Source organism: Ictidomys tridecemlineatus, chromosome 1 (genome assembly GCF_052094955.1).
Source record: "Ictidomys tridecemlineatus isolate mIctTri1 chromosome 1, mIctTri1.hap1, whole genome shotgun sequence".
Classification (NCBI taxonomy): domain Eukaryota; kingdom Metazoa; phylum Chordata; class Mammalia; order Rodentia; family Sciuridae; genus Ictidomys; species Ictidomys tridecemlineatus.
In genome coordinates, this window is record NC_135477.1 from 82,772,676 (window position 1) to 82,799,163 (window position 26,488).

Below are 26,488 nucleotides of genomic sequence, written 5' to 3' on the forward strand. Positions count from 1 at the left end.
AGGAGATAAAAAAATTCTTAGAGGTAAATGAGAATACTAATACAGCATATTGAAATCTCTGGGACACTGTGAAGGAAAGTACATTGCATGGAATTCATTCCTTATAAGATAAAACAGTCAACAAATAAATGACCTAACACTACATCTCAAAGCCCTAGAAAACAGAAGAACAAATCAAATCCAAAAGCAGTAGAAGACAGAAAATAATTAAAATCAGAGCTAAAATCAATGAAATTGAAACAAAAGAAACAATTGAAAAAATTGACAAAACAAAAAGTTGGTTCTTTTAAAAAATATATGTAAAACTGACAAACCTTTAGCCATGCTAAGAAAGAGAAGGAGAATAAAAACTCAAATCACTAACATACATGATGAAAAAGGAAATATCTCAACAGATGCTACAGAAATACACAAGATAATTAGAAATTATTTTGAAAATTTGGACTCTAATAAAATAGAGAATATTGAAGGCATCAACAAATTTCTAGAGGCATATGAGTTGCCCAAATTGAATCAGGATGATATACATGATTACACAGATCAATTTCAAGCAAGGAAATAGAAGACACCATCAAAAGCCTACCAACCAAGAAAAGCCCAGGACCAGATGAATACATAGCCGAGTTCTACAAGACCTGAAAAGAAGAACCTATGCTCTACAAATTATTTTGCAAAAGAGAAAAAGAGGGAGCACTTCCAAACTCATTCTATGAAGCCAATATCACCCTGATTTCAAAACCAGGCAAAGAAAGAAAATTTAAGACCAATATTGCTAATGAAAATAGATGCAAAAATTCTCAGTAAAATTCTGGAGAATCAAATACAAAAACATATCAAAAAGATGGTGCACCATGATCATCCCAGGGATGCAACGTTGGTTCAACATATGGAAACAATAATCATAATTCATCACATGAATAGACTTAGAGATAAGAATCATATGATCATCTAAATTGATTCAGAAAAAAAATTCAACAAAATATAGCACCCATACACTAAAAAACTAGGAATGACAGAAACATATCTCAACATCATAAGAGCTATCTATGCTAAGCCTCAGGCCAACATTATTCTAAATGGAGAAAAAAATGAAAGCATTCCCTCTAAAAACTGCAACAAGATAGAGATGCCTTCTTTTACCACTTCTATTTAACATAGTTCTTGAAACACTAGCCAGAGCAATTAGATAGATGAAAGAAATTAAGGGGATATGGATAGAAAAAGAAGAACTCAAATTATCACTAATTTGCAGATGACATGATTCTATACCTAGAAGACCCAAAACATTCCACCAGAAAACTTCTGGAACTAGTAAATGAATTCAGCAAAGTAGCAGAATATAAAATCAACACTCATAAATCAAAGGCATTTCTGTATATCAGTGACAAATCCACTGAAAGGGAAATGAGGAAAACTACCCCATTTACAATAGCCTCAAAAAAAAAAATAAATTAAAATACATTGGAATTCAACCTAATGAAAGAGGTAAAACACCTCTAAAACAAAAACTACAGAATGATAAAGAAAGAAATTAAAGAAGACCTTAGAAGATGAAAAGATCTACCTTGTTCTTGGATAGGCAGAATTAATATTGACAAAATAACCATACTACCAAAGGCACTGTACAGATTAAATGCATTCCCATTCAAAATCCCAATGGCATTCCTCATAAAAATAGAAAAAGTGGTTCATGAAATTTATCTGAAAAAAATAAGAGACCCAGAATAGCCAAAGCAACCTTAGCAAGAAGAATAAAGCAGGTGGCATCAGTATACCAGACCTTAAACTATACTGCAGAGCAATAGTAATAAAAACAGCATGATATTGGCACCAAAATAGACCTATAGACCAATAGTACAGAGTAAAGGACACAGAGACTAACCCACATAATTTCAGTTATCTTATATTAGAAAAAAGTGCCAAAAACATACATTGGAGAAAAGACAACCTCTTCAACTATTGGTACTGGGAAAACTGGAAATCCATATGCAACAAAATGAAATTAAACCTCTATCTCTCACCATGCACAAAACTTGGATCAAAGATTTAGGAATTAAACCAGAGACCCTGTGCCTATTAAAGAAAAAGTAGGCCCCAATCTCCATCATGTTAGATTAGGCCCAACTTCCTTAATAAGACTCCTATAGCACAAGAATTAAAATCAAGAATCAATACATAGGATGGATTCAAACTAAAAAGCCTTTTCTCAGAAAAAGAAATAATCAATGAGGTGGTGAATTGAGAGCCTACATCTTGGGAGCAAATCCTTACCACTCACACATCAGATAGAGCACTGATCTTTAGGATATATAAAGAACTCAAAAAGCTAAACATCAAAAATCAAATAACCTAATCAATAAATGAGCCAAGGAACTGAACATACACCTCTCAGAAGATGATATGCAATCAATCAACAAATATATGAAAAAATGTTCAACATCTCTAGCAATTAGAGAAATGCAAATCAAAACTACTCAAGATTTCATCTCACTCCAGTCAGAACGGCAGCTATTAAGAACATAAACAACAATAAGTGTTGGCGAGGATGTGGGGGAAAAGGCATACTCATACATTGCTGGTGGGACTGCAAATTGGTGCAGCCAATATAGAAAGCAGTATGGAGATTCCTTGGAAAACTGGGAATGGAACCACCATTTGACCCAGCTATCCCTCTCCTCGGTGTATATCCAAAAGACTTAAAAACAGCATACTACAGGGGCACAGCCACATCAATGCTTATAGAAGCACAATTTAAATAGCTAAACTGTGGAACCAACCTACGTACCCTTCAATAAAAGAGAATAAAATCTTGGCATTTGCAAGTAAATGGATGCAGTTGGAGAATATAATGCTAAGTGAAGTTAGTCAATCTCAAAAAAACAAATGCCAAATGTTTTCTCTGATATAAGGAGGCTGATTCATAGTGGGGTTGGGAGGGGAGCATGGGAAGATTAGAGGAATTCTAGATAGGGCAAGGGGGTGGGAGGGGAAGGCAGGGGGCATAGGGGTAAAAAAGATGATGGAATGAGATGGATATCATTTCCCTAAATACATGTGTGAAGACACGAATTGAGTGAATATACTTTATATACAACCAGAGATATGAAAAATTGTGTTTCATATGTATAATATGAATTGTAATGTACTGTAATAACAAATTAAAATAAAAAGAAAAATATTATTAGTTTAATTATCTACTATTCCATCTCTGATTTTTGAATGTATGTTCACCATGAAATCAGTCTGTCATTTTCTTTGATGATAATTTACTTGCTCTGTTTTAGTATGAAGGTTATTAACTGACTTCAGAAAATGAGTTTGGAAGCTTATTTTCTGCAACAGATTGTGTAAAATAGGAGCTAATCATCTTGATATAACTTTGTTCACATTATGTCCTATTCATTCATTCACTTAATTAGTATTTATAGAACGACTCATATAAAAAATATTTTTCTCTACTATACTAACCCTAAAATAAAGGTGTTTGGGCTGCCATGAAACAGGATTAGCCGGGTGGGGTGGCACATGTTTGTAATCTCAGCTACTCTGTAGGCTGAGGTAAGAGGATCACTTGAGACCAAAGTTTGAGGTCATTTTGGTTAACATACAGTGACCCTGTCTCCAAACAAAAACAAAAAACATAGGTTTGTTGGCAATATGAAATAAAGAAATACTTAACAAAAGTGTTCATTTTCCCTTTTGGTAATAATTAGGTACCTCTTTCCAATTATACTTTCTACTTCTCCATTGTACACTGTAACATTATATTCATTTCACAATAAGCAAACAACTTAATCCAACTAAAAGTCACCACAAGGTGGTGCTGGAAAGTTAGCTTTTTGGATGGAAGAGTCTGCTTCTAAATTTAAATCAAAGATTTTCTTAAACTAGTATCGATTTGGAAAAAAAAAAAACTCATTTGCCCAAAAGTTTTAGGTGTATATTTTCTATTTGACTTTGTTTTTCAACATTTATTATTGCTGATGTTGAAATTTAAACTGTTAGCTTTAAAGAGATCACTTTTCACAGTGCAGGAGTTTTATAGTGAAGGTTGTATATAGGTACTTCCAAGCAGATCATTCAAAGGGGTAAATGTTTATTAGAAAATTGTATAAATTGTATTTATCCTGTATTCCCAGGACCAAAAAAAAAAATTGGCAACAGCAAACTGCTCCTTCTTAAGCACTTAAATTGAAATGAGGTCATTTATTACCTGAAGTGTATAGGAAATAGGGTCTTAATCTTAGGGGAAAAAATCTACCGAATATAAAAAAATACCAACCACATGTAGCTCTTCAACTCTGAACTTATTAAGTACCTCTTAGTGCCTAACAGCCAATATAAAAGGCAGGAGCCGTGGAATTAATGTTACCAATACTTTCTGTATATAAGAAAGCACTTGGTGTGAACTAGGGAGCCTCTTATCACAGAAACAGGCTGGCAACAGAGCGGCTGTCTTGAAGTAGCTAAAGCCTCACTGGCCCAGGTACTCCTATCTGTACAAAAGATATTAGTGAAAGTCTGGAAAGTAATAAAGCAAAGATAGAAAAATTATGATTAGGGCCAAGGTTGTGGCTCAGTGGTACGGTGCTTGCCTAGCACTTGAGGCACTGGGTTCAATCCCTGGAACCATGTAAAAATAAAAAATAGGGTATTGTGTCCATCTACAATTAAAAAATTTTAAAAAAATTTTAAAAAGAAAAATTATGATTAGAGTTTTTTCTATTACTTTAAATATATGCATTTAAAGTTCCTACAGTAATGAAATGCAAACTTAAAAGGCAGGATTTGGGTTTATTTCAGCTCTTCTGGATCACATCATGTGCAGCTCATTTTGGGCCATAACATGTGGGATGAATGTTTGTAAATCAAAGCCTCATGGCACACCAGAGAGACCACAGGACTACAATCAGAAGCCCTGGCCCCAGCCCCCAAACTGGCAATATCTGGATACGCAACTAGCAACTATGATCTGGACAAAAAAAAAAAAACAACTTCCCAAGGTTCTTACAGTTTTCAAGCTCTATGATTCTGCATTTTAAGTGTTTTGGCTATAACTTTTTTATTTTTAGAAATTATTTCAAACATTTACAATTTTCACTTTAAATGTAAAAATAGCTGGGAGAAAGAATCGGAAACTGAAAACATAGACATCAGCCTTTGGTATTTTTCAGGTAATTAAGGGGATAACCTCTTAAAACTATTACTTCTCTCCAAAAAGGTGATAGTTCTCTAAACAGGTATGTTCAAGTCTGATGCCACTGTTCTATTAGTTTTCTTAATAATGAGGAAATGTCTGGCTCTCTCTGAAGTCGATGGCCAGCTGAATGGGTACTAGCACACGTTCAGTTATCATACACCTGATTTTGAATCTCAAGTCCATCATTTACTAATCATGTGACCTTAGGCAACCTTCCGGCTACTACTGCCTTGGTTACAAATGAAACTAATAATAGTACCTACCACAAGTATAGGTGGTGACAAGAGTATATATGGTGCTGTGAAGATTAAATTAGATTACACTTGTGAAGTACTTCAAGCCATGGAGAAATATGGTTAAAAGCTCCATCAATGGCACCTTTTTTTTTATTGTCACTACTATACTCTATTAAGTAAATTGTCCTTTGTAGACACTTAACTGACAACTTACCACAGTAGTTTCCTCTTTCAACACATAGAATCTTTTACTATTTTCCCTCACTGACTCCAGGTTTGAAATGGTTTTATCTATTGTACCAGATTATTTTTTTCCATTTTAATCACATTATGCAACTGCCAGTATCATGTCAAAATCTAGTGTTCTACACCTAATTTTTAATCCGATACAAAAGAAATCCTGAGGCAGCCTTATCATAGGAAATTAATTCAGTTAAATTCTGAAAAGTGAAAAACATAAATTTTGGAGATTTCAAGTTGCAATCAAAGGTGTATGTGCTATGTTAGGAAACAGAAAAGTTTTCTGCTTGAAAGAACTTGGAAATTAGTAAGACAGAAAGGTTAGTCACAGTATTAATTTGGATGGGAAGAGCAAGAGAGAGGATGCTCCATCTGGGACATGGGGAGGATTTTGAGCAAGGAGTGACTTAAAAGATGCCTGCCTTGGGGCTGGGGCTGTAGCTCAGTGGTAGAGTGCTTGCCTTGCAGGTGTGAGGTCCTGGGTTCAATCCTAAGCATCACATAAAAAAATAAACAAATAAAGATATTGTGTCCATCTACAATTTAAAAAAAAAAAGCCTCACTTTCATTCTCAATACTGCCATCTCCAGATAAGCCTCCTGAGAACACAGGATTAGTCTGTCCTGGAAATATAGGATAAATACAATTTTCTAATAAGAGGTACTTAATAAGTTCAGAGTTGAAGAGCTACATGTGGTTAGTATTTTTTATATTCGGTAGATTTTTTTCCCTATTAAGATTAAGATTCCTATTTTTTATACACTTTAGACTAGGACTTTGTCTCTAGACACCTTGTTCAGAAATGCAAATATATGTGTTGTAAGAGATACAATCAATTTGATATTTTAGGGAGGAAACAGTTCAACTGGTTTCTTAGAGAGAAAAAGGGTTCTGGGAGAATGGAGTGTTGAGACTAGGAAAGTTATGCATTAATTACTGAGGAACAGATTCAAAGGCAACCTGGTAGACCACACAGCCACCTGACTGTATACGATTGCTGGGGAGAGTGATACCGCCAGCTATTGGTAACAATAACCTGCTTCCACACATGTTGAAGTATAACATTAGAGATGTACACCAAAGCAAGCATATAAAGCAGGGTTTATTTTTAAAGAGGGTAATATACATTTGTCCTGGGAGGGAGAAGGGGGCCATAGCTGGTTTCCTTGTATCCCAGTAAGTGACAAATTCCTGAGGAATATCTTCAAAGCCAACCTAGTGGACCACACAGCCACCTGACTGTGCAGGATCACTGGGGAGAGGAGCCCTCTTCCACAAAGAAAGCAGTCAGGGTATTTGGAACAGCTGGTCAACCAGAAGTAGGTCTGCCACAGCTGTTTTCATCACAATGCAAGCCCTGAATGTGTGCCATCTCAGTATCATCAATGCACTTAAAAACCAGACTGCTGAACACAGCTACAGAATCTGGAACAGTTATCCTTACACAGAGAGGAGGCAGACAAATTTTTAGTTTGTGGTTGTCAGTGTAGCAAAATCTTAATAGGCAAATAGATTTCATAGTTAAGAAAAACAGAATCCAGCTCCCTAATTATGTTAAGCTAGAAATACCAATATGAACACATGACTTTAAAGGGATTCCTTGGAGAGTAGATGATTCTGTTTCTTAAAGCAAGAAGAACCAGAAATAGTATATGGAAATCTGGTTGAAAACATAGGCAAGTATATTTCAAGGAACACCAGGGGCAGTGCTCCAGGGAGCTGCCAGAAAGAGGTCTCCCTGACTGAACTGAAGCAATTTGGTCCATCAAAAAAGAAGACAATGATGTTGCTTAAGTCTGTGGAAAGCCAGAAGTTCAAAGCAATAATCCACAGAATAATATGCAGAGTACAGAAAGGAAGTTGTTACACAAAAAAGAGAACAGCCCATGCATAATTATTTGTTTTGATTTCTAAAAGGGGAGTATTATTAAAACCTACTTGTTGATTTTACATCTATTTATGGAATACAGATACATACTTGTTTCATATATATATAATAGGAAAGAATAAAGATCAAGAACTCTGAGTAAGCCAAACAGTTCCAAAAAAACAAAAGAAGTATTCCAAGATAAGGAAGGACTGTAGAGTATAGGTGGTGACAAAAATAGTCAGGTGGAGAGAGAGAGTCTGGCACTAATGTTCACAGTCAATAATGAAGCAGAGAGGACCCATAAACACGATCCTAAATGATAAATCAGCCAAATGGCCTAAAGAGCATTGGGTAGAGTCAATCCTTTGTCTCCCAGGAGATGCAAACCTCTAGACAGTCCAACTAATCTCAATAAAAAATGAAAAAGGCATACATAAGCTTTTAATAATGTTCACAGGTCAAGCCAATACATCATTATGACAGGACAATGGATTGTATAAAATTGGCCAAGCGAGACAGGAAGTAAATCATTGCAGGGCAATGGGGGTGGGGGCACCAGATTGTAAATAAGAATCTAACCTGAAAGTCATGTACTTACAAATAAAAAAAAATCTGACTGACTTAAGCTCAGGATAATACTGGTGGCCAAGGTCTGACTCACCTCGGGAGAAGAACCTAGGTTCCATGTTCTCAGCAACACTGATAGGTTCAGTTGAAACCAAGTCTGTAATCACAGCAAGTTTGAAGGGGTATCCTTGTGTTTCTGGTGGTGCTAATATCATGTTATCTCTGGTTAAGTAGCAAAATAACAAACAACTCTAGGAAATGTCCAAATGAGAGAAACTTGAGGTGTGGATCTTTCTGAATAGGTTCCAGTGTGGTAAGTATATAAAATGTATCTGGGCATGTCATCTGTTCTTTAAGGTACTTGAAGTATTAAAAAAAATTACATCGATTGTTTTTAAACATCACATAATTATGTAAATTATTTATATCCAATTTTATAACTAAAGTTTAAAAAGTGAACCACTTAAGTCTTTAATAATAAATTGAGTATTAAACAACACTACACACAAATGTTTTTCCCCCTCCATGTTTGGAAGGCTTCCAGACACTCACCAAAAAAAAAAAAAAAAAAAAAAAAAGTGTAGTAACTAGTTAGCAAGACTCTCATTTCTTGAACTGGCTCCTTTTCATACACAGACTTTAGAAACATTCCAAAAGAAGCCACAAAAGGAAAACATGCCATATACAGATTTTAAGTCCAATCACCAAAATAGTATCCGTGGTTTTCACTTGGTATTGAGATAGTGGGTGTTGTAACTTTTTCTTTTGACATTCCAAATTTTCCAATTTTTTCACAATGAGCATATGTTACTTTAAAAAAAATAAGAAAAAGATAAACATTTCCTGGGGAAAAGTATAAGGCCACCCACCATGAAGGTAAGTCACTCTATGTGGGCCAGAGCTTGAGAATTTGCCCTGGGGCTGCTGTTGTGACATTCTCTGGAGTCCAGCTTGAGAACACCAAGCTAGACTGACAAAGGGTTCAATGAATGATATAGGCAAAGAGTCTGGGGTCAGAAATAAGATGGAAGAGGTGAGGGGTGGGCAGGAAAAGGGAAAACAGACACAGACAGGAAGTCAGGGCAAGAAACCCAGGGGATTATGGGTTGTAAAGCCCAAATCAAGATGACAGGGAACAGGAGACAAGTTTGGTCAGAGCCAGGAGCTAACTCTGTAGATTAAGTCAGGCCCACAGGCTGGGGCAGGAGGAGAGCAGGGCCTAGCAAGCTTAACTACCTGGAGCAATTTTTCTCCTAGCTCTTGAGCTATAATCAGAATTTCCAACTTGCCTAATTCTCTGCCAGGTAATGATAACTCTGTACATGTTTGCTCATTTTTAGCATCATTTCTAACTGTGCTGCAAGGGCAAATTTGCCATACTTAATTCAAGGATCATGCTACCCTGTTTCCAAATGTGTCTTGTCCAATACAGCCGAAAACAAGCCTCAAGTGAGTGATTGTATGCATTCTAAACCGTGGCAGGGAAAAGTTTTGACAAAAATATCTTTAGAAACACTTTTGATTTCTCAGTTCCATAGTGAGAGGTAGCCACAGAGTACAGAGAAAAAGTAAAGGATATTCTCCCAGGGAATGTTATTTACTAAATTAATGTTGCTTTCAAAGAGAGTTCCTACTTAAGATCAGATCTAACAAGTGACAGGACCCAAAAGGAATCCCCTCCAAGACTGACAAAAAATAATGGAACCCTCCAAGATGAGTAACGGAGAATAAGTTTCCAGAAAACATTACATCAACATTTGCATGCAATTGGCAATAGTACGTAAGAAGTTGCTCATTCTTTGTTTACCAAGTTGTTCAAGTCATTGATAAAACTATAGCAAACATACATCTGTAAGCCTTGGTGCCATTTTATAGAACTTTAGAACAGTGATACCACCAGAAAGGAACTTAGCACACCATTTCTTTATAAGTGCTGAATATGAACATCCCCAGTGTCTACTTTAGAAAATGAACATACACTTCCATGAGACACCCCACAAGAATGCTACAGATTTGGAGATTAGCACCATGAAGCATAGATATGATAATGCCATTAATTCAAGGTGGCTGGCTTAGCAAGTCACAAAAACGGTGCTACATACAGTGTTAAATGATCATTCTAAACTCTGAAAAGTGTTTGATAAGGAATATAAGCAACACAGTTGAAAATATCTTTCAAGACAAGTACCCAACAAGCTTTGTGAAAACCTGTTGACATATAATACTTTAGCCCCATAGGAGGAGTAAGGCAAGAATGATTCTTCCCACATTATTTAAAGATATTAGAATTTTAAAAATCATAGCAAAGTCACCTTCATTTGGTCTATATTTCTACCAACTATCATCTTCCAAAGAAGTCTCATAAGTAATGACTCGGGGGAAAGTCAAATTATATGACATAATCAAAATTTTTCTCTAGAAGACCAGCATTGCAATGAATTATTATAGAAACCTTTTCCTTTGGAGAGGAAAAGAGCCAGGAAGAAGTTAACATAAACCCCTAGGCAGAATATCTTGCCAGGAAAATGACTTCTAGTGATATAAACACAAGGCAGATGTTGTAAAAGGAATTTAAAATTTCATTAAACATGAAGTCTTCCAACCATTACCTGTGTTCACACAAGACAATAGCTACAAGCTGGATTTTTTAGAATCATTTTTAGTTAGCATCTTATTAAAAAAGAAATCACAGTTCCTTCCAAGCCAACAGGATAAAAATCATTTTTGAAACAATAGAATTTCAACATTTTCATACATTATAAAAAACTGCTATAAAACAATGAATGTGTCTTGATTTATCTAATTAAGGGCAACTTCTGTGTTTCTTTCTTATCCTTACAGTACAAGTTCTATTAAATAGAAAGAAAGAAAAAAGAAAACCAAAAACTGTCCTTATACTGGATTTTCTTAATAGATGGTAAAAATTGAATCACACTGATAATTTTAAGAAGAATCAAAGAAGAATCATAATGACTATTGTAGTGGCTCATTTCATATATTTCAGTTACATTTTTACAAACTAGATTATAACTCAAGAACATAGTAGCACATTATTATTGGATTCCTTTAAGTTTCCACTTAAATTTCTCTCCTTGTTTTACTTAAAGGTCTTTGATTCACATTTTGGTTTTATACTTTGAACCATACTTTTAAAAGTCAAAACAGTTTTTTTTTCTATCTTTTTAAGTTCAAGGATGCTGTTTATGTGGCAACTATTGATTCAAAACTATTGATTCAAAACTGAATTTAATAAAAAATTTCAGATTATTAAAGTTGCTTAAGAGCTTTCACAATTGAAATTGTAGTTTTATTTAAAATCTACTTCCTAAGAAGTCTCTTAGCTTTATTTTTTTTCCCCACCTTAGGGCATGAATGCAATATATCATTCTTGGTATGTTTTTCCGATCATAGACATCTGTTGTTTCTGGATAAAATATCTGGAAAACAAAAGAGACAACGTGTTTATTATGTGTTGCTTCTCACAATCAATTTAACTCCCCAGATACTCCTACACTGATTGGCCTGGGTATTCTATATTTGTTCCAGTGTAGAGAAGCCTCTCAACTGTGGCTTCATCTTGCTCTACAGACAGACCAGTCCCGCACCCAGTTCCCTGCCTCTCCACATGCCACTTTAGGGCCAAAAGAGGAGGGGTGAGGTTCACAGTCAGCCTTTCCACATGGCTGGGTCCACAGTCATGGGTGGCAGTGTTTCTCTCTGTACCCTCACTCCTGTGACTTCTCATAGGCCTGAGAAAGTGGCCTTCTTTCAGCCACTTTATTACACTATTAAAAAATTGGGGGCTGGGATTGTGGCTTAGCGGTAGAACGCTTGCCTAGCACATTCGAGGCCCTGGGTTCGATCCTCAGCACCACATAAAAATAAATAAAATAAAGGTATTGTGTCCAACTACAACTAAAAAATGAAAATAAAAATAAAAATATAAAAAGTTGATACATGGGGCTGGGGCTGGGGCTTAGTGGTACAGCACTTGCCTAGCATATGTGAGGCACTGGGTTCGATTCTCAGCACCACAAGTAAATAAATAAATTAAATAAAGGTCCATCAACAACTAATAAAAACATATTTTTAAAAAGTTGGTACATAGTTCTATGAACATTAGTTCATTCATATACAATACTCACACATGGGTTTTTGTTTCCACTTAAAGTAACACCTTTCCACTGAATAAAATCTAGAAAGTTAGTGAAGTATAAAGGAAAAATACCTATAATCCCACCTATACTTTTACTGTTTTTTTTCTATGAGTCTCTTTTTTCTTATGTTTATGTATACATGAAAACAAAATTGTATATATCTAAAGATATTCAAAATACTTAATAGAAGATGACAATTAAACGTCCTCTTTATAATTCTTTAATAGTACTATATCTAGCAAATGCATATGATTCTTTCATATTTTTGAACCATAGCTTAACCATTCCCTGTGGCTGACCATTTGTTTGGTTCCCAATTTTTTCCTTATTCGAAGCCACTGCAGTGAATGCACTGGCATTATGAGTATCTGATTTCTTATTTTAGATAATCATCTAAATATGGAATTGCTAGATTGAAAGGTCTGAGCATCAAGGATTTAAAAAAATATTTTTAGTTTTAGATGGACACAATACACATATTCACACTGTTTTTCTTAAACTTAAAAAAACTAAATCAGAAACATATTTCAAAGGGGACACTAACTTTTCTGTTCCTAAGCAATGCAAAAATGAATAATTAGGCTTGAAACTTATAATGTTGAGACTAAACATAAATGTAGCTTGCTTTCAGTAAATATTTTACACAATTTGACATAAAAACTAACATCGTATGCAAGATGGTAGTATTTAATATCCAAGGGCAATTTCTATTGGACATTGAAAAAAGCAGAGAAAAGAATAAAGCGAAGTTTCTCAAGCTAACAATGTGTAGTTTCTACACACTTAAAGAAATGTCTATAGCCTGGGAAGTTTTCAAAGGCCCTTCGAGCTTTACTTTTAATATTTTCTATCAGTGTCAGTGAAAAGAGGCTTCTTGATTCAGAAGAGCTAGGTTTAAAGCTCTATGTAAGTAGAGAACGACTACAATTCTCACCCTACACCTTGCTGTATTATTAAACTCTCTCCATCCCCCTTTTAAAAATGAGAACCTTCTATATTTATATTTCTCCTGGAAAAATCCTCATAAATGTATCTTCCTTCAGCAAGGAAATGGAATCAACTTGCAATTAACCAGAGTGTTGTATTGTGTCTCCAGCCCCTTACATGGTGCTGAGCTCAGAATTAATTTAAAAAATTAAGGGTAAATCACAGACAAAGTTAATCTAATACACTATTAGCCTCTCAACCCTAAAATATAATGTATCAATTACTTCATGATAACAATCAATATTAAAATAGAATCTGCTCTATAGATCACTTGTTTGGCCCCAACGCTCACAAAGGTTTTAATCATATCTATTGCATTATCTGGTTGTCTTAATCAGATGTTGCTTCACTAAGAAAAATCCTATTCAAATATGTTTACCACCCAGACCCATTTAATACCCAGAAATATGAATTCTATATGACAACTAGTGCCCCAAAGGGATAGCATTTAATATTCTAGACACTTTAAGAGAAGGAAAACTAGGCCAGGTACACACATATAATGGCACACACATATAATCCCAGCAATTCAGGAGGTTTAGGCAGGAGAATTACAAGTTTGAGGCCAGCCTCAGTAACTTAGTGAGGCCCTAAGCAACTTAGCGAGACCCTATCTCAAAGTAGAAGAATAAAATAAAAAGTGTTGGGGATGTAACTCAGAGGTAAAATGCCCCGGGGTAAAATGCCGTCTCTAGTACTGAGAGAGAAAAAGAAAGGGAGGGAGCTAGGAGAGGAAGGGAGAAAAGAGTGGGAGAAACTAGATTGATAATTTCAAGAAAAATGAGACTGCTAAAACAGAAATGAGCAGAAATATAATGAAAAAAAAGCATTCATAATTTACATTAAGAAATCTTTTTTTTTTTTTCTCTTTTGGTCATGGTGGGTGTTTTTAACAGCAAATCTGGCTTAATCAGGAGACAACACAGATCTTCATATGTCGGTAGTTATTGCCTTTTCCTCAAGCTGAAACCCTCCTAAATCACCCTCTTAAAATAGCTGTATCAACTAAACAATGCAAAGAATTGAGCTATTGATACATATGATGGAGCTCAAGAATAACACAACAAGTGTAAAAATGTCAACCTCGTCTACCGTATGATTCCATTTCATGTTATTCTCAAAGTAACAAAATTAGTAGTAGATAACATATTAGTGGTTGACAGGGACTGGGCAGTGGGAAGGATACAGCATAAAAGACCACTTCTCTGTGGTAGCTGTATCTTGACTGTGGTGGTGGCTACACAAATTTATTCATGGGCCACAACTGCACAGATCTACACACTAACATTCTAACAAATGAATGCATGTAAGAATAGTGAAAAATGAATAAAGTCCATTCACACCCCAGAATCAACTTAATGCTGTACTACAGTTATGTAGTACAGTTATGAAGCTGAATGAAGTTATGTAGTACAGTTATGAAGCTGAATGAAGGATACACACATAGATGCACTATTTTTGCAACTTCCTGTGATTTTATAGTTCTTTCAAAATAAGAAGTTCAAGTAATAGCTCTATAACTTTTATCAAATAAAATTTCCTCCTTTCCCCGAGGTATTTATTTCTCTCACAAACTTAAGAGTACTTGCTCCTTGAATTTAACAAGCATTGAATCCTTACAGAATCAATGAAGATCTTTTCAAGAATAAAAGGTACAAGCCTCTAGACTTTAAAATTTAAAGTGATTGTATGATTTATAATAATTTGGGAAAATAAATTGATAATAATTTATAGTGATACAATGAGACTTAGAATTTTTTAAGAATAAACAGCAACACAGAAAAAGGAGTTGCCTATCTTAAATCAACCATCTATGAGCTGAAGCTTCTTCTGATCTTGTTTATGCATACACACTTTCACCTGGCTGTTGTCATGTTGTACCCCTACCTCATTCTGAGTTCTTCCATCTATTACTTTGCATAAGCCTTTCAATATTTTTGTTTGGTTCTCACATTTCTCATTCTTGCATTAACATAGTTCAGTCTGCCAAATCATTTGTCATAATGAGGTGTTTCTGCACCACCTTTTCGTCTCCCCAGTTCAGGATCCAGTATGTGAAGGCTTACCTTGGGTAGTCCAATAGACTCCATGGCTCTCAACCACTGGACAGTATTATCTGTATGTCGAAAATGAAGGCCAGACTTCTAATGTGAGGTTAGTAGGGGGAAACAAAGAAAGAAAGACCATACAAAAAGTGAGTCATTTGTAATACAGTTTTTCATTAGCAGGATGCTTTTCAATTGTATTTTTCCAAGAACAGAGTTAATAATGCTTATAGAGAACAAATACAGACACAATGAAAAAAAAAGATTACACTGTATCTCAGCAATATACACACTTGAGTAATTCTCAACTTGAATCTCAAATACCATTTAATGTCTAGCATATGCCTAAGGATTACGAAATACGTGTGCACGTGCACAGGCGGTTATGCATGCATGAACGTATATACATGTGGTGTAAGATTTTGGTAACCATGGTTGAGAAGCCTAGCAACTTCAGGAAAAACTGGATTTTTATAAGACAAAATGCTCTCTTTTCTTTTTTTCTTCTAATCATGAATGTAATATTTCTGTAGAAAACCTGGAAAATACAAAGATGAAAACGCAAACCACTCTTTGATTCAGAGCTAATTTTAGTACCTGCTCCTCTTATAATTTAATCATAATAAAAAGTAAAACCTTCAGCAGAAGTGTCTTATAAAACATTTTTTCTACATGTACAATTCTTTGTGTCTTCCATTTCTTCTTTACGGTCTTAATCAGCCACTTTTTCGGTAGTCTACAAAAAAAACACCCTTGCCTGTATCTCATTATTTAGATTAATGAACCTCTAAGAGTCTTAAAGTGATCTTATATTCTTCACTAATTAGATGCATAAACAATGTTATCTAGTTTTTCCATTTTTAATAAATGTACAAAAAATAACTATATAAAGTTTCATCATGTAACTAACAGCCAATGGCAGAGAATCACATTTAGAAAGCCTGGCTCTTCTCACTTTCTATGACCTTCTACAATCTAATATAAAATATAAGAAAATTAATATTTTTTGACAAATGCTTATGCCTTTAAATAGTGGTCACTATTTGCCATTGGAGTATGCACTTCAAGTATTTTATACAAATTATTCTAATTTTTCAAACACCCTACAAGGTAATTACCATTACCATTTTTTTAAAGATGAAAAAAGCCAGGCTAAAATGAAGAAGTAATTTACCTAAAGTCAAGTAACTGTTTAGTGGTTGAAAATCTTCCTTGTGCTAAAACTCCCCCATGGGAGAACACTGGACCTAATGATTGTTTGATGGTTCTTTGGAAGAAATTAGCTAGTTGCTTGAGGGAAGAAGAAAGTGTGGGGTAAGAGGAAAATGAGACTGGGAAGGAGGAAGGAGGGAAGACAATAGAAAATCCAGAACATTAGCTACCAGGCCATATGGTTTTTTGTTTTGTTTTGTTTTAGTTGTAGATGAACACAGTACCTTTATTTTATTTATTTATGTGGTGCTAAGGATTGAACCCAGTGCACCACATGTGCTAGGCAAGTGCTCTACTACGGAGCCATAGCCCCGGCCATAGTGTTTTGACTGTTTGTACCTAGCACAAATAACTTTTGCAGAATACAAGACACTCAGTGACAAAGAACAAGTGATGCAGTGATGAAGGAACAAGACAGAAGCAATCTTCAATCAAGTGTGAAGGAAGACAGAGACAGGGACTCTGCACCACTCAATAACTAAATGTTCTCACTTAAAATAATACTCAAATGTCTTCAGCTAATATGAGTTTCTTTATTGATGACAATCTAGTTCCCCATTTAGTCTTGCTGCCTCCTACATAAAAATGACCAAGACATCAAATTGAGCCAGCTCCAGTCCCAAAGAACACTAGTCTTTGTACCTAAAAAATAGTTTTTTAAAATCACCTACCACAAGCCCAAATCTATGCTAAGCCTTTCACTTCTTCTTCCAGTGGCTTCATGGATATGCATTTTCTTTTTGCCCCAATGAGTTAAATAAATGCAATTTACGGGTTTCTGGTTTCTTTGGCTGATGGGCTTCAGCCATCCCAAATAATGTAACAAAGACACCTTATCTATTTAGTGAAGTAATCCTAAGAAAGTTCTAAATCCTACAGAGCCCTCAGCCCTCAGCCATAAAGGCTTCTTGGAGCTGCAGAGATTAAATTGAAAACAAAAGAAAGTATTTGGTTACAAAGCACACCAGCAAATGTTAGATATTATAATATTACATAACTGGGCTTGAAACTTTTATTCATCTGTCAGGTAAGATAAAGATACATTACTTCATGTCAGAGGAACTGAAGGAAAGGGCAGCTATCTTGGTCATATTTTTATAGCAAATGAAGCAGATTTCAAATTCTTTGTTTTAAAAACCTGAGAAATGCTGACTTCAATACCCTACAGTCCATGTTATGACTTTTAAAAAGTACACTTCAGTGAGAAAATTGTCACAATAACATATTCAATCTATTGATTTGTTTCATTTGCTTCAATATAATGAAAATAGCCTTCCAAAAGGCTCAAAATAATCTCAGTCCACTGTAATTATTTTTAGTGAGTCTATTTTCTTTCATTAGTTCTCTATATTAATACCAGACTAGATGGGATGACTGTGATCATACTTAGCCAATGGATACTTTTGTTCATAACTTTAGATTTCATATAGAAATAAATTCTTTTAATTTCATATAGAGTATATGCTGATTTTCTATTGCTATTTCAGTGCCAGTAAACAAGGTTCACCTAGTTTAAATTGTATAGGTGAGGAATTATGTAAGTCTTATTTGGATGCTAATTTTCCACATAGTAGACTTAGAGCATTTTAGAAATCTAAAGAAGCTTAGAAACCAATTATTGTTGTAATTTACTTATTTTATTGATGCAGAAACTGAGGGAGCAAGTATATACAAACTCTAGCTGACCTAACTTGTCAGTCTCAGGGCTAAGATTCCCTTGCTGAATCTCTGATCCCAAGTCCAAATATTCTGCCATTTTTCCACTCAGTGCCTCAGAACAACAACCACTGCCAGTGCTCCTTGAGAGCGTTCATTTGTCAGGCACTGCACCAAGTGTCTTCTGTGGGTGATCACATCTGTTCCTCACAAAATCTCTACTAAGAGAGATACTGTTATTATTAAGCCCAATATAAAGTGGTGAGGAAACAGGCTCCAGGAGGTGGAATGTATTTTGCTTCTACAGTTCACATTGCCAACCACTATGCCTATGTCTTCCGTACCTAAGACACACCTAAATACCAACAAGCATTCATTATAAGCTTACAATTTTCAAGGCATTATTCAGAATTCTGCTTGTATCTTTGAGCCTTGTCACCCTGAGTCCTCTCCAAGGAATGCCCTTCCTTCCTCTTCTTTCTCTTGTCCATCTCAGCCTGCTTGGGAAACACTCACTGCTATAGTTTGAATGTATCTCCCCCAAATTCACATGTTGGAAATGCAAGCCCAAAATTAATAGGTTAACAGTTTTTGGAGGTGGGCGTTTTGGAGGTAATTAGGATTAGATGAAGTTGTGAGGTTTGGGCCCTTATGAGTGGCTTTATTTAAAAAAAAAAAAAAGGAACAAAGAACTGAGCTAGCACATTTGCTGCTCTGCCATGTGATGCTCTCTCTTATGGCATGATGAAGCAACAAAGGCCTTCAGCAGATGCCAGTGCCATGCTCTTGGACTTCTCAGGCTCTAGAACCATGAGCTAAATAAACCTCTGATCTTTAATCACCCAGTCTGTGGGATTCAGTTATAGCTGCAAGTAAGACATGCACTAAGCCCCACCCTGTCACCCTCTGCCTCAGCCATGGAAACCTTCCTGACCCCTTCACCACCCCCACTCCCTTTAGAACTGATCTCTTTTCTGCTGTCCACCAATGCTTCTCTTCATGGCCCTCCACCAGTCACAATGCCTTTCCAGGCAGGCCACTGCCACCTGGACTGAATCGTTCCCTTATGGGATGGACTTTCTTTCTTCTCTCCCTCCCTCCCTCTCTCTCTCACCTTCCTCTCTCCCCTCTCCTCTCTCTCTTTTCTCTTTCTCCCCTGCTCCCATCCTCCTGTTACCTCCTCTGCAGAGCGTGGACTCATCTTTCTAAAGCACACATATTGATCACATCGCAACGCCTGTGTTTATTGTTTCAGTGGCTTCCCCCACACACCAAATGACATCACAGCATCCTCTGCGGGGCTGGTGGGGCCTGTGGGCCCTGTGATACCATCTTGGCTTCCTTCCTGGCTTCATCTCCTACCATTGTCCCTTGTTGCAGCCACTTAGCTCTGCAGTTGGGGCCATGTTCTTATCTTCCTCAAACTCTCACCATGTGGGTTCCCTTTTTTCAGACTGTTCTTTCTACTCTCCACCCTCGACTCTGCACATGGATGGCTTTCTTCTCATTTTTTTCAGCCTCAGAAAAAACTTCCCTCAGAGAAGAACTATCTTCTGCCCATTGCTATGTCAATAACACAGGCTTTACTTTCTTCCTTCATACACTGATCCAAATTTGCAACCATATCCTTATAGTCTATCTCAACAGCTGTAAGCCTCATGACTTCAGGACCATTCTATTATTAGTACCTGCAACAGTGACTGGCACAGGGAAAGTGTTGGTAAGTATTGTATGAACGAATGAATTCTTAGCATAGACTTTACTGGTTCAGAATCCCTAATCCAACAATCTGAAATCCAAAATGCTCTAAAAACTAAAACCTTCTGAGCATTGCTGGCACTCAAATTTCAGATTTCAGAGCATTTTAGACTTCAGAGCATATTTTTATCACGGCACAACTTTATCTTCTTTCCCTACCACTTTATTGCAATTCATGTTAATGTTCATCTATTAGAGCAATGGTTTTCAAATTTTAGTAGTCTATAAGAAAAGCATTTCCTGCAGGTGAATTATTAGAAGTACAATTTCCTAGGGTCCCAGGCCAAGAGATTCTGCCTGACTCAGCAATCTGGGGTAGGGCCAGTTGGCCAGTTTTAGCACACACCTAGTATATGGTACTGATGAAGGTCTGAGCATTATACTCAGAAGAACAGTGTCAGACTCTGAGCTCCTTTAAAGAATACCAAATAAAGCTCAGAAGATAGGAAAGGAATGAAGGCTTTGGGCTCACTTAAAACTACTATTGTTCATTCCTTCACCTAACAACTATTTTCTAAGTACCACTGTGGACCAGGCCCTACACCATAGATTGACGACACAGCAGAGAAGGGGCACATAGTTCCTTCTACAAAACAGGACAATCTTTACAATAAACTACAGCATGTCCCCGGGGGACAGTGATAGGTGCCCAGCACACATGGAGTAGTCATGTACCCAGGCCTGGGATAGAGAGTGGAGGTGATCTAGAAAGAATACTCATAACTGGAAGACTTAACTCTAATACCTAGGATATATTTCTAACCCTGAACAAACGAGGGAACAGGGTTATACACTGGCTGGCAAATAAAGAGGATCCAGCAGCAAGAAAGGTCACATCTGCCTAAACGACGGCTATCAAAGCTGCTGATGCCAACACAGTGTCCTTCAGGACTCAGGGACATAGACTTGCCTTGGGGATACCATGTCTAACAGGGGGATCATATTTTATGACTGCAGCCTAGGCAGACTCTGCAGCGAGAGCCGAAGTTCACTAAATTCATGGTTTCCAGATGGCACATCAAGGGGCTGGGCAGGGTTAGTGAACATTCCCTTGTGTTTCAACATCTTTGCCTCAGTCTCATGATTTAGTGCTCCTTGGAAAGGATCACGTGATGGACTCTAGTTCCGAAGAACACACGAACAGGAAGTTGTGTCGCCTATTCATGAAAATTTGTCTCTTCATTTTTGTGTAAGAAACAAAAAAGCCCTAAAATACAATTTTATGACTGCATGGCAAACCACTAAAAATTTCCATCAGGAACACTAGGCACTTTCAGGAACTTAATAAAAGGAAGGAAAAAAGAAAAAGCTCTGTTCTCTAGTGAAGTCACAGAGGGATAGTTTCCATGTGTCCTATGTTTTCCTTGTAGCTCAACAGCATGGAGGGGGTCCCCCACCACAGTTGGCAACAGCCTTGTTCCCTCTGCTGCTTCCCTTCCCCCAGCCCTTCCCTCACCATCACTTCTACACAGCCCAGTCTTCCAGGGGCCTTATGGGCCGAGGACCTCAACTCAGAGCACTTTCCTCTCGTGATATCTTGCTCAGGGATGTCATTGCCTGCTTAGGCCCTGCAGGTATTTTGTTTCATAACAAGGGACTGAAAATATTTCTCCTGTCACCCTCCCAAAGAGGAACTGATGTTCATTTAAGTAGTAGGATCTTGGATGCAAAGGGAAGGCTCCTGTTTAATTTTTTTTTTTTTTAAAGAGAGAGTGAGAGAGAGGAGAGAGAGAGAGAGAGAGAGAGAGAATTTTTAATATTTATTTTTCAGTTCTCGGAGGACACAACATCTTTGTTGGTATGTGGTGCTGAGGATCGAACCCGTGTCGCATGCATACCAGGCGAGCGTGCTACCGCTTGAGCCACATCCCCAGCCCCAAGGCTCCTGTTTTAAGTAGCCCTGAGGCAATTTCATGAGGTCCAGAGCTGATCTGGAAGAAGACACCTGTATCCAAGTGTCTCACTGTCCACAAAGCCAAAGCTAAAGGAAAATCTTCACAATTGTCCCTTCAGGGCAGCCTGAAGTCTATCCCAACTACAATTTATCATGAAATCTACATGGGGGTGTTGGCACTGACAGTCCTAGATCTTGGTAATAACTATAATAAGAACATGAAACGGGCTGGGATTGTGGCTCAGCAGTAGAACGCTCAACTAGCATGGGTGGGACCTGGGTTTGATCCTCAGCCCCACATAAAAATAAAGGCATTGTATTGTGTCCATCTACACCTAAAGAATAAATGTTTTAAAAAAAAATAGAACATGAAAAAGAAGAAGAGTCAGACTCTAAAATGTGGACAAACATTTATTTTGTGGAGGGGGTGTGGATACAGTCTTTCTTCTGCACTTCTCTGAATTTCTAAAAATAGTCATTGAACTTTAATTTTGGCTGACTTGGTCATTGTTTTATTAAAATCTTGTGAAAGACCATTAGTTGCTGGTTCTCAGAGTAAAACATATGACTTTATAAACCCAAACTTAAACAAATGGCAAACAATTATTCACAACATTATTCAAGCAAAAAACTTGTGCTCAGTTGTCTTATTGTCTAGATGATGTAGATGGACTCAAAAGAGATTTGTCAAATGACCTTGTCCACTGTGAGCCTCAATGTATATATTGAGCTGAATTCAATATATACATTTAAAAACTATATTTTGTCTAAAATGGATTTTCCATTTATTTCATTTTCAACTATACTCAACATTGTCCCTGAAATTTTAAGAAAAATAGCATTCATTATTATAAGAGTCATAAGTTTTAGGAACACTTGAAAATCTGCAGATAAAAAACAAACAAACAACAACAAAAAAAACCTTGATATGAAGATCTAAATATGAGCTGCAGATGTAGCTTGGTATAGTGCATTTGCCCAGAATGTGTGGGATCCTGGGTTGATCCCCAGCACTGGGGTGGCAGTGGGGGTGGGGGACAACCAAAAAACAAATAAAACAAAACAAAAGCTAAATACATTAAGAGAATAAAGAACCAAGTTTCAAAGAAACTTTAGAAATCTTGGCCTGTAGTTGATAAGAGATCACATATTCCAGGATAGAACACTACATATTTTAAATTCCCTTCTGAAGACATATCTTTAATGCATAAGCTTTTTATGTAGTTGTCTACTTTTTCCTTTTTCCATGTTTTAGTGGAAATTTTCAAATATTAGAAAGGAGGTGGAATAGTATAATGATCCCCTGTATACCCACCCCACACCTTCAGTAATTATGAGCTCATGGCCAGTTTTGTATCATCTATCCATCCTTCCTTTGATTATTTTGAAGCAAAATACCATTTCATCTACAAATACCTTGATATATTATTTTTTTTAAATCCAGATCTTTTAGAGATATATAAGATTGGTGTTTACCATGATTTTTTTTAATCCCCCTAGCTCCTTCCAAATTTAAATAATGGTATTTTGTTGTCACTGCTGCTGTTTTTTCTTCAAGAGGGTTATGGCGACTTTTTATTTTCTGATTCTTCCCAAATTAGCCATGAAACAGTTCTTAAACAAGTTGCAAACAAAAAGATTAGTCTTATTTTGTTTTAAACACAAAACAGAAAAAGAATTCCTACCTGGTCATTCAACATTACTACTTATTTTATTACATTGGCCTTAATTCTTTAGAGGCATAAGTTCAAGTCCCAAGTAGGTATTTAGTTCCTCAATGAAAAGTTGGGAAACAATAAACTGTGTTGGTGGTGGAAAAAACAGAGGTGTAACATGCCCCTACTCCTACATTTACTGGCACTAATAAAGCTTCAAATATCCTCCATGAAAAAATAATGGGGGAGGCATTGAGTAGCTTCCAACATGAGAGGTCTCTCAGCCTGGAAATAAAAACACTTTCCTTTTCAAAACTGCTGCTGCCTCAGGAATACTTATTAACAGTCTCCAAATACCAAGGGCACCCTCTCTCCCAAATCTTTACAGACACAGTAGAAGTGAAGAGAGGAAAAGGAAGTGAAATACCAAACTTTCACTTCTTTTATCCAGAAGCAAAAACCAATTACATCTTGGTTACCTTATAACGCGTTTGTTCCACATCATAGATCTTTTTCTCTGATACCATTTTTGGGGCAAAGAACTTGGCTAACTTCGCAAGGTAAACTCCATTCCGAAGCCCTTCTTCCAGTTCAGTGGTTGGGGGCAATTCTTCCACTAAGCAGACTTCCATCCACCTAAAAAGATTATAAAATGTTAAAGTGACTCCAGTTGAATAACTTTCTATAAATGCAGACGTGTAACATTTCTCCATGTGTGTTGGACACATTAATAAAAGGAGCAGGATTTCAAACATTTTTAGGTGTCAGTGATGGGAAGGGATGACTTACTGGGCAGAATAAGGATTCAGAACATGAAAAGAAAAAGGGGCCTAAAAGCCCAGGGCACTCAGCTCATTATCATGCTAGAGCTTGCCAACTTTACCTTTATCCGAGGCTTTGCCAATTATCTTTTGTGCCAAAGGAAGGGAAAGGCCAAACCATTTTGTATGAAAGGAATTAGTCCTGACATTAAAGAAAAACTAATTCCAAGTTTATGAGCCCTTAGGAGAGGCAATTCTTGTACCTTGGTAAGAGCAGAGTCCAAAGTACAGTAAAATCTGCAGTTGTTTCAGCTCAGAAATGACTATCAGGAAAGGTTCAGAGGCATGGCAAAGGTTATCAGAAATTTAAATATTTAGATCAGACTTTTTGAAAGAAAAAAATACTCACTCCCTTTGCCAACACTAGGACATACTAAACACGCTCACCTTTATGGGAAACTACAGTACCTACTGGGTTTTGAAAAAATATTTTAAACAAAGATCAGATTAAATCTTAGGACACTGTATCAGTATTATAAAAAAGAGAGCACCAAGGTCAGGACTCAAGGACGCACTGGAGGAAAGAAGCCAGGCCAGTCCAAGTACTTCACACTGGAATGCCAAGAGTGTGCCAAAGTAATGAGGGGGGGGGTGCTCTTCCTACCCATTCTCAAGTAATCATTCCCTACTGCAAAACCTGAGAGGAAGGTGTATAGTTCTCAGTGGGGGAGTTCCCAGATACCTGTAACCCAGCCACGGATCCACACACTAATGCAATTTAATGTGAATGCCATACCTACGTAGGCAGGTCCCCAGAGAGCATCTGCATGGACAAACTTGGATCCCCTCAATATTTAGAAGACAGTAGAATGCTATTTTGTGATATTAACAACCAATCCTTATCCAATCTGCAAATTCTTGTAGTTAAAAATTATACCTTCTAAAACTCAACAAGCTCCTAATAAATAAGAAGTAATTACTGACCATTTGATAGGCACCATAAAAAAATGGAATATACAAGCTGGGCATGGTAGTGCATGCCTACCATTCTAGCAAATCAGGAGTCTAAGGCAGAAGATCCCAAGTTCAAAACCAGCCTCCAGCAACTTAGCAAGGACCTAAGCAATTTAGTGAGACCTTGTGTTAAATAAAAAAACAAAAAGGGCTGGGGATGTGGATCAGTGGTAAAGCACCCTGGGTTCTATCCCTGATTCCAAAACAAACAACTAAAAGGAACTATGAAAGAAAAATAGAAAAACAAATCTTACCTTTAAAAAGCATCCAACACATCTGGTTGCCTAGCATATGTAAGACCCTGAGCTGGATTGTTAGCACCTCAAAAAAAAAAGTATGTGTGTGTGTCTAATTGTGAAGCCGATGCAATTACAAGGAAAAACCAGAGAACCATGCAAGAGAGGCTCTATGCCCACATGGTAGAGCACAATAAGAATGTTCGGGAATAAAGGAGGAGCTCTGGGTTATCACTGGAGTAATTGGGAAAAATCATCTAAAAAGTGGTGTGATCTGGACTTGGTGTAGATGGATGGAGGTTTGGCAAGGCAAGAAGGAGACCATCAGCTAAAGAGCTGGACAAACCAAAGGCATCACAGAAACATGGCTGACTTGTTGCGAAATCCCAGAGGCAGCTGTGGGCCTTTGGGGGTCACAGGGAGAAAAGAGAAATGAGGCTAGGCATCTGCAGTCAGGTAGGCCTCTGGAGGACTGGGCCCAGGAGCCCACGAGGAGAAGTGTTGACATTTGTTGCCATGGGAAGCAGGAAGCTCCTGGCAGCTTCACAGAAGAGGACTGACATGCTGACAACAGTAATTACAGCAAATTAATCTACATAATGGATGCCTCAGAGACACAGAGCTGTCAGGCCTTTCCCACTGTGAGGTCCTGAGGGACTGGATTAGACAGGAAGAAATGGGAAGGAAGGGAGCCAAGAGACATTTCAAGGAAACTGGAGCAGGATTCTGTGACAGTTTAGGAAGAGGAAGATGGTCAATGGAAGGAGAAATAACACCAGTCAGAGAAGGCGTATGACACAAATAGACCAGGACTTGGCTACCTAGTGATGTCTGGTATCTCTGCAAGCCAGTCCCCTAACCTCTCAGGGCCCCATTTCTCTCCTGTACTAAAGGATGGGGTAGTGGTGAGAACTGGATGATAAAGACCCCCTGTTCCAGTTCTAACATTTTAGGGATTTGTGAAACTATGAGTGCAAGAAGTAAAACAAGATAATGAAGA

At 37.0% G+C, this 26,488-nt stretch overlaps 1 protein-coding gene across 1 annotated transcript in view; it reads right to left on the reverse strand.

The window, feature by feature from the left end:
* Window positions 1-26,488, reverse strand: part of Iqgap2 (IQ motif containing GTPase activating protein 2) — a 289,643-nt gene that overhangs the window by 129,573 nt on the left and 133,582 nt on the right. The window contains exons 3-5 of the mRNA XM_005328940.5: window positions 23,957-24,113; window positions 15,324-15,401; window positions 11,474-11,550 (exon numbers count right to left, since the gene is read on the reverse strand). Of these exons, the coding sequence (XP_005328997.2) occupies window positions 11,474-11,550; window positions 15,324-15,401; window positions 23,957-24,113 (312 nt within the window). The remainder of the gene's footprint in view (window positions 1-11,473; window positions 11,551-15,323; window positions 15,402-23,956; window positions 24,114-26,488) is intronic.